The sequence below is a fragment of the Dipteris shenzhenensis genome, chromosome 27 (genome assembly GCF_047967505.1).
Source record: "Dipteris shenzhenensis isolate YYH24624 ecotype China chromosome 27, Dip_SZ_1.0, whole genome shotgun sequence".
In the NCBI taxonomy this organism is placed as follows: Eukaryota; Viridiplantae; Streptophyta; class Polypodiopsida; order Gleicheniales; family Dipteridaceae; genus Dipteris; species Dipteris shenzhenensis.
Window position 1 is genome coordinate 21,304,361 of NC_141622.1, and position 12,695 is coordinate 21,317,055.

The following is a 12,695-nucleotide window of genomic DNA, read 5'->3' on the forward strand; positions in this document are numbered from 1 at the left end:
ATCTATGAATGTATGCCATAGTAGCTTCCTCTTGGACTATGCTAGCTAGAAGCCTTTGAAACCATAGTGTTTCACAAAAGCAATATACTTTGCCTCTTTTATTGACAAAGCAATTGTGTCATGCTTCTTACTAGACCATGCAATGCAATGCTAATTGAGAAAGAATGTAAAACCATTTCTTTATCTCCAACTCAATTTGCATCATATGATCCCTTGTGGTAGGATTTTTACTATACATCATTCAAATATGATAGTTGATGATCCTTGCTATCTTTGAGGTATCAAATATCCTCTTTATTAGTTTTAAAAATGCTCATGGTGGGTTGCCAGAAACTGGCTAAACAAACCTTTTTTGGTTTCTTGGTAAGAGCACATGTAATTGGACCAATAAGTTGCTAGGTTTGATAGCAAACCTAGATGGGTCACCTTTTTATGGGGACACACACACACCCATGCACATGTGCATGCACGTGCGCACACACACACACACACACACACATGCACGCACGCACACGCATCCACAGGCATGCACACACACACACACATGCGAGCACATGTGCACACACACATGTAGTTTTTTTCCTCGTAAAGCCAATTTATATATTACAAAAAGCCATAATATAGTAAGAGAAACCCTCAAAGTGAGGGGTCAAGAAGTATTAAAGTAAAAAATAAAGCTCAAGGACATCAAAGGAAGCTTGATCAGTACCACTCTACTATAAGCAATCATGTAGAGATTGCTATATCCAAAAAATGCATGAGTCCAATTATGCAACCAAATGGTCTAGAGAGCCTAGGATCTGATCCAATGAAAAGGTGTTAGATGTTGGACCATATTGCCTTTCAACTTGCTAAATATCCAAAAAAATCTGCCAAATTTTTTGCTTGGAAAATGAGCTCAGAGATCACCCAACAACCTATCAAAAAGTTGATGTGAGCAGTGGGGCATTGTGATAGGAGATGAGGCACTGTCTCAAGATGGAAACCATAGGATGGGAAAATAGTAGAAGCTATGTGTCATCTTGCAAGAGATCTTCCAACTAGGAATAAACAAAGTCCACATCGCCATTAAAAACCTTTGGCTTAAGGGGCAAGTTGTTCTTCCAAACAATGGAGAGTTGATGTAGCTACCAAAGAAGAGGATTTTTCATATGTCAAACTCAGTTAGCATGATGATGAACCCAATGTGAAGGACAAGGAACCCTCTACAAGCTTGTAAGCTTGTGAAGGAGTAGTTCACGTCCCTCTTTCTTGGTACTACAAAGAACCCAAACCAGTAGCTTTTTTTCTTCTTGTATATGTGGGATTGGCAAAAAAGGCTAAAGCAAGTCATAACGGGCATAAAGGCCTATAATGCATACTCAAAATTGTATTGTGCATGCAAGCACAGACCCTTGCGCATAGGCACACACGCATAATAATTTAGAATTCATGTACTTAAATCCAATTCATTGAAAATTGAAAATTGCCTTGTTATTGCTAATTTTGTCGTGCTTATTTTGACACATTACTAGTACTTGTAGCTTCACACATTGGGTTTTTTAACACATGCTTTTGGAATTTGTATTCTCATAGGCATTTTACCACAAATGTCCCTCAATTTCACACAGGCACACGCACACACACACGGACATGCACATGCACACACGTGCACGTGCACACACAACACCTTTCCCTTCTCTAGAGCTTGTAAGCTTCATCAATCTATCCCTAGGTCAAAAAAATATGTGTCGTGTGAGGGCGAAAACACAAAGCTAGAGAGGATTTAGATAATGGATTTAGATGATAGCGACGGTCGGATACAATGAAGTGTATTGGAAGCTGCCTTCTAGTAAGTATTAGAAGTTGTTGTTTTCGTCTTATCTAAGAAGTACCATCTAATAAGTGCTTCCTTCAAGCTTGAACTTGCCCATGCTCCACACAGAGAGGCAAATGAATCTTAGAACAATGGCAGTGGGCCATGAGGAACTGAAAACTAAAGAATGAAGCGGAGGAGCCATTCATGAATTAATGGTACTTAACAAGGTGAGGAAAGGAAGGGAGAAAGAGACATGGATCAATCAACATAAAAACTTAGGGAAGAAACAAATCAAATGTATCAACAAGGAAGAGTCAGATTACTTGTGAAGCACCAAGTTACCAAATGCGTGTGGGTGCCCTGGAGTTTAACACAATTTTTTTGAAGTAATTGGACTAAGGCTAGCTGAAGAACCCTCCACCAGTGCTCCTCCTAGCTCTTCTCCATCTAGAAGCTCTATTCAACAATCTCAATCGCCATGCAACATCAAAGCAAGCAACACCTGCAATATGCACTTTATGAAGGATTAGAGCAAAAGCAAAGCCATTTAGAAGAGGCCATAAGAGCCACACCCTTGGATCACAGGCTATAAGAGCCACACCGTTGGATCTTGAAGTGAAACAAGGATCTCAAGAGAGCCATGTGGCTTCATGAGAGATTAAGTAGGAGCTCCATAAGGAACGTGCTTTTCAAACATGATTGACATTCGACCTGCCACTAAGTAGTTGCACCTAAATCCAGACTTCATAGCTTGTAAAATTTGTTCTAGTCTCAGAATCTCAGTGCCTCATTCAGCTGGTCCTGACTCCTCAATGCTCAATGCTTGTACTTTGGATCTGTCTTACAGATTGCATAAGAACTGTAGTCTGTGGCAATGATGGGATCTGTCTCACAGATTGCATAAGAACTTTAGTTTGAGTGAGCAATTTGTTCTAGTTTCAGGAGCTCAGTGCCTCATTCAGCTGGTCCTGACTCCTCAATGCTTGCTCTCTGGCAATGATACGGTCTGTCTCACAGATTGCAGTAGTATGGCAACCAGGACGATTGCCAACAACTTTGGTCCACGATTCCGTTTCCGATCTCAATTCTTCAGGTGCTTCAATTCCTCCTCAGGGAAAACTGAGGCTTCCGCAAGCTGCATGCATCCGGAGAAGCCTCAAAAGTATGAGGAAGTTGTCATTGCAATTGGAGGCAATGTGGGCGACAGAGTTGCGAACTTTGAGAAAGCTTTGCAGCTGTTGAAAGAGAAGGGCATTTGCGTCGTTAGTCATGCAAATCTGTACGAGAGTGCGCCTGCATATGTTACAGAGCAACCCAAATTTTTGAATTCTGCGGTGAAGGCTCATACAACCCTGGATCCATATGCATTGTTGCATAAGCTTAAGGAGATTGAAAATGAACTTGGGCGCTGCCCTGGGGGCCTAAGGTACGGGCCGAGACCTATTGATCTTGATATCCTATTTTATGGACAGCACACTGTATCTTCCGAAGAATTGACGATCCCACATCCACGTATATGGGAGCGGCCTTTCGTTTTAGCGCCCTTGATGGATTTGCACAGTGCAAAGCTTGCTGATCAGTGCCCAGTTTGGTCTAAACGATTTGAAAATGCCAGGGATGCTTGGAAGCGGGCGGGCGGAGACGCACAATTCAAGGGGGAAGGCTTGAAAAGGGCCATGCCCTTGGGCAAAACTTTGTGGGATTGGTCTCTCAGAACCTCTGTGATGGGAATTCTGAATGTGACACCCGACAGCTTCAGTGATGGGGGAAAGTTTGTTTCCGTCCCGGACGCCATTGCTAGAGCTGAAGCCATGATTACAGAAGGTGTGGACATTATAGATATAGGGGCTCAGTCGACAAGGCCTGGTGCCACTCGGCTCACTAGTGATGAAGAACTTGAGCGTCTTTTACCAGTTGTCGAGGCTGTAGCCAACCATATGTCAACTGAGTCTGTCCATCTATCTGTAGATACATTTTATGCAAAGGTTGCTAGGGCAGCCGTAGAAAATGGAGTTCATATGGTGAACGATGTCTCTGGCGGGTCTCTTGATCCGGAGATGCATACCACGGTAGCTAAATTGGGTGTCCCTTATGTTATGATGCACATGAGAGGAAATCCCATGAATATGCTGAGTGAGAGAAACACTATGTACAATGACGTCTGTCAGGAAGCTGCAGATGAACTTTGTGTTCAAATAGAAAAGGCAGAGTGGCTGGGTGTTCCAGCATGGAGAATCCTAACGGACCCAGGTTTAGGTTTTGCTAAAACTTACGAGCAGAATTTGCAACTTTTAAAGCATTTGCCATCTTTTCGACAACGCCTGGCCTGCTGGAGTTTTGCAGCATTTCAGGCACCGCTAATGGTTGGCCCCTCTCGTAAAAGGTTCTTGGGAAAATTGAGTGGCGAGGAAAATGCACAGAATCGAGATGTGGTCTCTCTACAAGCTGCACTGAATTGTATTCAGAAGGGAGCTGATGTTGTGAGAATGCATGATGTAAAGAAAATCTCTGCTGTGGTAGCAGATGATACTCATAGGTGGCATAGGGAGCTCGATAGACCTTGTTGGGGCAAATAGGTGGGCATTTTCAAATAGCAGGCTGAATCAATGTAAGCGTGTCACTCATCTATGAGTTGCATACAGCAGCCAGCCTTTCCCTATAATAATTGCAATGAATCATTCGTCCGTATTAATCTATCTCGAGGATTCTGTCAGTAAATTTTAGTTCTGTATTAGTTTATTTCGTCATCAGTACGATTATGTAACCTTGCAGTCTGCAGATGGTCGGCCTTTTGGAAAATGTTTCTTCTAGCAGTTGCATTGAATGAGAAGGCTCAAACAAAATTGAAATTCCAAACATTAAAAAAATACTTAATTAGCAAAGCAACACTTGTGTTCTCATCAGTGCCTAAGCTACCATTGGGTTTCAAAAAATCTTGATGGGCTTCATGTTTATGATGCAACGAATATACCTTTTTGTGAGTACATGTAATTAATTAATCATAAAGATGGACTATTTATGGTGCGGCAAACCTCATTTTCTTCCCTCAATTTCTTTTATACAACTCTATTTATGATTGGCAAATGATACAGGGATCATTTTTTAAAAGGCATTCATAAGATAATGCCCTATGCTTGCATTTGGGGGTGCGGATGGCCTTCTTTGATTGAGATCAAGTTATAGTGCCTTCAAAGGATCCACCTTTATCATATATCATGCGGGTCTGAGTCTTTGTGTATTGCTGGCTTCCATAAGGAAGACTCAAGTGGAATATAGGCCCTTGAAAGATTGAGAGCGACAAATGACAACATGGCAAGCCTTGTACTTTTAGAAATGCAGGAAGGCCTAATGAACCCTGGAATGAAATGCACCACTGTATAATGTTTGTGATGGCAAAAGCCAACAAAGGCAACTAATGGAGGCTCAAGGGGGTTTTGAAGAGCAGTGGACCCAAGTGTAGCAGTTCCTCAGTAAGCCATGGGTGCGTATGCAAGCTTGTAGATTATCCATCATCACATTGGGCCCTTTTGAAGAGATTGACATGCATTTGGGAATGCATTGACATCAAGAATTCAACCCCGGAAGATTTGAGCAAAATCAGTTTTCAAGCACAAAGCATATGATGTGAGCATGCTGTAGGAAATCATCTCCAATTTACAAAGGCAAGCAAGAAAGAATGGCTCTCTTATATACAAGTTATGCACCATGACTGTAGAAGTGATCTGTAAGTCATCTAAGTCTATGAAGATAGAATGTCGCTCTTGTTAGTCTTTATACGACATGTTTGCTTTTTGTCTAGAGCTTTTGTCTAGAGCCCTGATCATTTAACTGAAGGCAATGTTTTAAAGAAAACCATCCTTGCTCATTCTATGTTCTGCCAAGTTGAAAAAGGCTTGAAACTCATAACTTACCCCTAGTAGACATCCAAATTTGATCAAGAAAGAATTTTTGAAGCAAGGTCAAGATCTCATGCTCTTGATCCTGCAGGGGTAAGCTAAATTTTGTCACAGCTCTAACAGATCATGTGCCAGTCATGTGGAGTTTTGCCCTACTGATGAAGATAGAAAGTACTCTAGTATTCATTGTGATAAAGTCTCCCAGATCTGGGCAGGATCAGCTTCAGGGATTGATGATCCCATGATCCATCAGGAAATGGGGTGGCCATTAGAGAAGAGTTTAATTTCTCAGTAGGATGGGATAGAGACTACAAGAGCACAAGCCGGGTCTAGATTCTACTGTGATGAGAAAAATGCTTGGCAGAGGCAGTCGGAACGAGAGGTTGAGGCAGAGGCAGCATTGAAGAAGTTGGTGTTAGAGGGAGCAGAGAGTATGGAGCAGGCAGAAAGGGGTTGTCGGTTTGGCAGGCTTCGAGCTTCGAGCTTCCAATCTCTTGTCATCAAGGGGGGCCTATTTACATCAACAAAGCCTTGTCACAAGCCAGCAAAGCACCATAGTTTTGTCACAAAACTGTGCTTTCTAGCTAGCTCTAGAAACCATTGTATCAAGGGAACCACTGTAATCATGCACTAATCTTCTGTTACTATCTTCATCTACTGAGAAATAGTCTAGACTCTATATAATATAGCCGACCACGTGCTACATGTGTAGCAATGCTACTCAACAATCAATGCACTCAACATTCTATGGAAGTTGGTGTCCTAAATTGAATCCATTCTTGGTTAAGTTCCATTGAAAGAGAGAAATGTATTTGACCCACAAGCATCAAATTATTGAAAGATTATACTTCTTTCTTTTTTCAAAGAATGAAAGATTATACTTCTACTATTCTAGTCTTCAACCATTGTACATCATGCAATGCACATTTGTGTTTCTCTAGTAAATATTGGCAACATAGTCAAATGAACAATACTAAGGCAAGTGAACACAGCACGTCATTCACACCCCCCTGCAGGTAGTGGAAGGTGTTGGTGCAGCCTACTCACCCAGGAGCTTTCCAACAGCTCCCTCTTGGTCGTGCCTGTACTAGAGCCTTTCCCAGCAGGTCGCGAGGTGCATTAGGCTCGCCAATCTGTTTTGCCGGTCCTGGGTCAGCTGGGAGCAATTTCTTGGTGCGTTTTCCTGCTCATCAATCGTTGTAAGCAGTACTTGTGGACAGCAGCTCGTTTCTTGGCTGCCTGGGACCTGCTCAAACTACTCCACGTTTTCTGGCTTACCCAGGAGCCTTCTTGCAGCCACTCCCCTGTTTGCGCATCACCAGGTTACCTCCCAGGAGGTTGAATTGTTTCCAGAAGCTCCTCTTTCAGTTGAGCCAGTCCTGGGACTGTCAGCACAGTTCCTTTAGCTGGCTTTCTGTTCAAAGCTCAGCTCTGGCAGCCCTCTTGCAGTTTGGGCTGCTCAAGGATCTTCAATCAAATAGAAGAAAAGAGGTTCCCCTGGGTGCTCATGTGGCTGTTTCCCTTGATTGCAGCAGTTCCAAAGGCTTACAACACTTCGCGCCTCTGGTTCGGGTGTTTTTCAAGGTCTTTTGTCTTGCATTTGGAAACCTAAGCTCCTTGGCATTTGGCGCCTATTGTTAGAGCTCCGTGCTGGCCTTTTGGACCAGCATTGATGCTCTAGACAGCAACCATTGAGAGCGTTGTTGGAGATATCATAACCAAAGAGTGCATTGGTGTGAAGTGTTGGTGTATAGTACCTAGGTGATCTAGTACTAGTCTATGTGTGTGAGTCATGTGTGAGTGCCACGTGTCATCATGGGACTTATCCCATATGCACTAGGTGCTAGTGTGTGAGTGAGTAGACTATATAAGGCTTGTACTTTACTTATCTTGATATATACTTGATGAATGAATAAAAGCCTTCATGGATTCTACATTTGTGTATCACTTCTTCACTCCCTAGCCTATCTCTCTCTCTCACTCACACCATGTTTCTAACATGGTATTAGAGCCATCTTCCATAGCTGCCACGTCACCCTAGCCCTAACCCTGATTCTGCTTCGGCCCTTCTTCCTGCAGCCTGCAGCCACCTCAGCCCTGCTCCATTTCGCCCCTTGTTCATTTCCGCCTCTAGCTATCTCTTCCTCTCCGCTAGCTCATTCCGTCTCCATTCTGCCTCCCCTTTGTAGCTATTTGCTTTAGCTGTTGCCTCCTTTCATCCTTTTTTGCCTCCATAGCCAGCTGCCTTGATTCGAGACCTTTTGGAGCTCTAGGTGCCCTTCAGAGCCTCCTTCCTTGCTGGTCGGATGATTGCGCCTGCACGTGTGGACCTTCCAGTCTATTTCAAAGCACTTCATTGCTGAATCTAGGGTTTCTGAGCTGCTGCTGCATAGCTGCCTTCAACAGAGCAGTTTCGAAGGCTTTCAACACCAAGAACAGCCTTTTATTACTGCTGTTGTGTAGTCGGCCACCTGACAACATTCTCTGCAGCATTTCGAGTCATTTGAGGGCATTTTCAAGCAATCTCTAGGCTTCCAGCATATCTACATCAGCCGTTTTTCACTCTTCAACAGAGGGTTGCATAGATACTAAGAGGGCCTAGAGGTTTTCTGCAGAGAAAGAGACCTGCCAGTCAACCTTGGGAAGACCAAGGTGATGATCTTCAACACCTCACATGCAATGCTTCGTCGACAGAGCTTCACTTACCATGGTGAGCTAGTGGAGATAGTGCAGTCATACACATACTTGGGAGCAATTTTCACAAGCCCTATCTTCACGATGTCTCATGCAGCCACGGCACGACTCACACGGGGAGAGTGCTTTGGCATGACTAGAGAGACAATGTTTCCAGGCACACTTTCAGGATCCATCGACGAAGGGCTGGCTTTTCAACACTGTAGTGAGGCCGACCACCATGTATGCAGTACTCTTATGGGGATGCGATATCGCGAAGATAGAGTGGAGGAGATTTGAGCGGATAAAGGTGATTATGAGGTCTAGGATGATTCAGAGTAAGCCCTCAGTCCCACATGAGATAATTCGCCATGACACCTCTCCATGGTTGATGCCATCTTTCAGACAGTGACATTCATCCACAAGAGTTTGAGACTTATCTCACTGGAGACTCCCAAGGCTGGCCCTGGAGTCATCCAAACGACTAGCAAAGAGTGGGACAAACACATGGTATGCACGTATTTTTGCATGGCTAGCTAGGCACGGTATCCAGATGGACAGACTTCCCTCCTTTCAGTACAGCGTGGACGTGTCTCTTGAGTTGATCCCACGAGATGAGATCAACCGTATCATATAGCTAGAACTCCTCCAGCTCCATACATCTCGAACTTGGGGGGGGGGGGACCAAGAGCTCCCCTCCAAGATCTAGTTCTGCCACGACCACTTCCTCAGAGTATCGGAGGAGGGATTTATCATACCTAGAGAGTAGTAGATTTGCATTGTATGCACATTGGGGGCAATTGAGATAGAGAAGCATTTTCTTTGTGCTTGCCCGGCGTACTATGAGATTCGGGGACGCTACCACCATCTTTACTTCGTGGGGAGCGGCTTCGGTTCACTCTCACGAGTGATCCATTTCCATGACCAGGTCTGCATTAAGCTCTATCTGATGGAGATGCGCCGGCACAGGGAGACAATACTACGACAGATCATAGAGCAGCAGGAGGTGGATAGGCCACAGGCTACAAAGGCTGACCAGGCACAACGACGTGTCAGAGACTTTTGTACATTTGAGTCCGACACAGCGGAGTAGAGGAGGAGTTCGTTGATATGAGGGCAGACTGGATCAGTAGAGAGAGCCGACACGGTATCGCTGAGTGAGGGATGCAGAGAACACGCGTGAGACAGAGAGCGCCCAGAGCACACTCTATTGAGGTTTGACCTATCACAGCTTTCCTCGGGGGGGACCGATAGAGACGAGGCTTGAGGGGTCAGCGATCGAGGAGGCCATGTCTCCCGCCACAGCTGCGAGATATCTTCACAGCTCTCCAGCTCATTAGAGACCAACTGCCCTTTGCTCGAGCCATTTGAGGCTTGTATGAGTCTTCCTTTGTGCACTTTGTCATGTATACAACATCTTTTTGGGCGAGTGACATTTCAGATTCGAGAGGCTACAGGTGTCTATGGGATCTAGGATGATTCGAAGTAAGCCCTCTGTCCCCTATCAAATTATACATGCAAAGTTCGCCATGACCCCTCTCCAGGTTGATGCCATCTTTTAGGCAGTGACATTCCTCCATAGAGTTTGGGCCTTTCCCCAGTGGAGATTACCGAAGCTAGCATTGGAGTCTTCCAGGCGACTGGCAGAGAACGGTGTTGATATGCCATGGTACGCACGGGTATCCACATGGTTTAGTAGTCACGGCATTGAGATGGACAGATTTCCCCCCTTTTAGTACAGCATGGATGCACCACCCGAGATGATCCCACAAGATGAGATCAACCTTATCATATGGTTGGACCTCCTCTAGCTCCATACCTCTAGGGCTTGGGAGGGAGAGTGGGTCCCCGCCAAGATCCAATTCTACCATGACCACTTCCTGAGGGTCTTGGAGTATGGTCTCGTTATTAGACCTCAGTACCTCGAGGATAGGAGAGTCTCACATGCTCTGAGGATCACCATCGGGCAGTTCTGAGTCTCGTCATATTAGATGAGGATTGAGGCAAGGAGAGCCGCAGGCCTACCCAGAGAGCAAAAGATCTGCAGACTATGCCAGATAGGGGAGGTCGAGATAGTGGAGTACTTTCTATGTATGTGCCTAGTCTACTATGAGATCATAGGGCGATGTCACTGCCTCTTTCAAGAGGGGCATGGCTTTGGTCCGCTTACATGGTTGATACATTTTTTGGGCCATGTTTGTGCTGGGCTCTATCTGATTGAGATGCGACGATAGAGAGATATATTGATGCGACAGACTAGAGAGCAGCAGAAGGTGATGCCACAGGTCACCAAGATCGACCAAGCACAGACACGTTTATAGATTTCTATGCATTTGAGTCAGCTACCGGGAGGGTGAGGGAGATGAGCTTAATTAGATGAGAGCATCATGGAGTCTCCGCCACGATGCTGCCAGACGAGAGGCACCCACTCCACATGCGACACGGAGAGTGGCCAGAGCACATACGGACGAGGTCTAGTCTATTTCAGCCCTCCTCAAAGGAGACTACGAGAGATGAGGTGTTGGGATCACTCACCTTCTTACTCTGGCCATCTGTACATACTTCTCGCTTATATTGACTTCATACCCCTTTTAGAGGATCGTGCTGCCCTTGTCACCCGCTCACTACACGAGGCTGCCATTCACGCTTTCCCGCCCACCACCCCCTCCACCCGCCCACCACCCCCTAGAACCGTATCCTATAATAGTTGGTACGATGTTGAGTGTAAGGCTTTACGCCATCAACTCAGATTCGAAACCAAAAACAGTCTTCTGAGCGCACCAGCATACACGAATACTGTAGACGGGTACGAAGGAAGAAACTAGACTTCGTTTGTCGGAACGAGGAGGAGCTATTGAACATTTTGTTTAGTAACAACTCTAAGGACTTCTGGCAGAGATTTCTAGAAGGACGGTCCCCTCCGGCACTCATTGACACTTAGATCTGGTTTGATTATGCACGCACACTTTATGACATCCCAAATCAGCCAGTCCCTAACCTCTCACACATGCCTCGTCCTACATCCTGCACCCTCTTCACTAGAGGAGGGGTAAAGGATGCCGTAATGAAACTTCATAATGGTCGAGCGAAGGATCATGAGGGGCTATGCACTGAGTTCATTGCATATGGGATTACCCTTCTAGCCCCGATCTTAGCAAAGGTTTTTAATGAAGCTGTTTGTTTGGGATTTCCACACACTTGGACCATTAACACTATCTCACCCATCCACAAGGTAGGGGATCCCATGAGCCCAGAGAACTACGGGACCATTATGATTGGACATGTCATGTCCAAGATTTATGCATCAGTACTTGACTCCGAGGTTAGCAGACTTGTAGAGTGTCGAGGACTTAGAGCAACAGGACAAGCCGGATTACGGCATGATCATGGAACCATGGACCACATTCTCACACTCAAAAGTATCATCGAGGAGGCGAGGTCACGGAAGCAAAGCATTTATTGTTGCTTTGTGGATTTCCACAAGGCATTTGACACAGTTCTGAGAGCCTGCCTCATACAGCGCCTAAAGGACTTGGGTTATGACCAAGAGATCATTTGGGCTGTCATGGCACTTTACGAGAGAGTTTCAGGCAAAGTTCGGGCAGGATTCGGATGGACAGACGAGATCATGAGCGCCGTCGAGGTCAAACAAGGGTGTCCTTTTTCGCCTACCTTGTTTGGCCTCTACATTGATGAGCTTGAGTCAGTGATGCAGACACAGGGGGGTGTAGGTTGCTCTCTTGCGGGCACGCTGATCTAGATTTTGCTCTACGCAGATGACGTGGCTCTCTTATCTTCCTCAGCAGAGGGGCTTCAGAGACACCTAGATGCACTACAGTCCTTTTGTGAGTCTCATGATTTGAAGGTCAACCTGGGTAAAACCAAGGTCATGATCTTCATTACATCTCGAGCCATCATGCGTTAGGAGCAGTTCACATTTGCGGGGTCATCTGTTGAGATAGTTTCATCATACACTTATCTTGGGGTTATCTTCTCCGGACCCAGCTTCACTATGAGACCCGCAATGTGGGCACGCTTAAGTAGAGGGTTTGCTTCATTGGCAAGATTAGAGAGGCAGTGCTTCCGCTCGCACTTTCAGGATCCATGCACCAAGGGGTTGCTTTTTGACTCCATGGTTCAACCAGCGGGGATGTAGGGCAACCCTTGTTGGGAGCCAGACTTATCGGATACAGAGTGGGCCAGTGTGGAGCGGCTACAGGTTCTCATGTTATCACGGATGATTCGTGGTAAGTCATCCGTTCCTCACCAGATCATTTAGGCTGAGTTTGGGTCACCCCCTTTACAGCTAGATGCTGCATTTCAGGGCA

General features: G+C 45.4%; 1 protein-coding gene across 1 annotated transcript; it reads left to right on the forward strand.

The window, feature by feature from the left end:
- The first annotated feature begins 2,511 nt into the window (after window positions 1–2,511).
- On the forward strand, window positions 2,512–4,614 carry LOC147884028 (folate synthesis bifunctional protein, mitochondrial-like). The gene is made up of 2 exons (XM_087398543.1): window positions 2,512–3,224; window positions 3,414–4,614. The coding sequence occupies exons 1-2, from the start codon at window positions 2,827–2,829 to the stop codon at window positions 4,372–4,374; spliced, it is 1,359 nt and encodes a 452-aa protein (XP_087254669.1). The 5' UTR covers window positions 2,512–2,826; the 3' UTR covers window positions 4,375–4,614.
- Window positions 4,615–12,695: the final 8,081 nt, after the last annotated feature.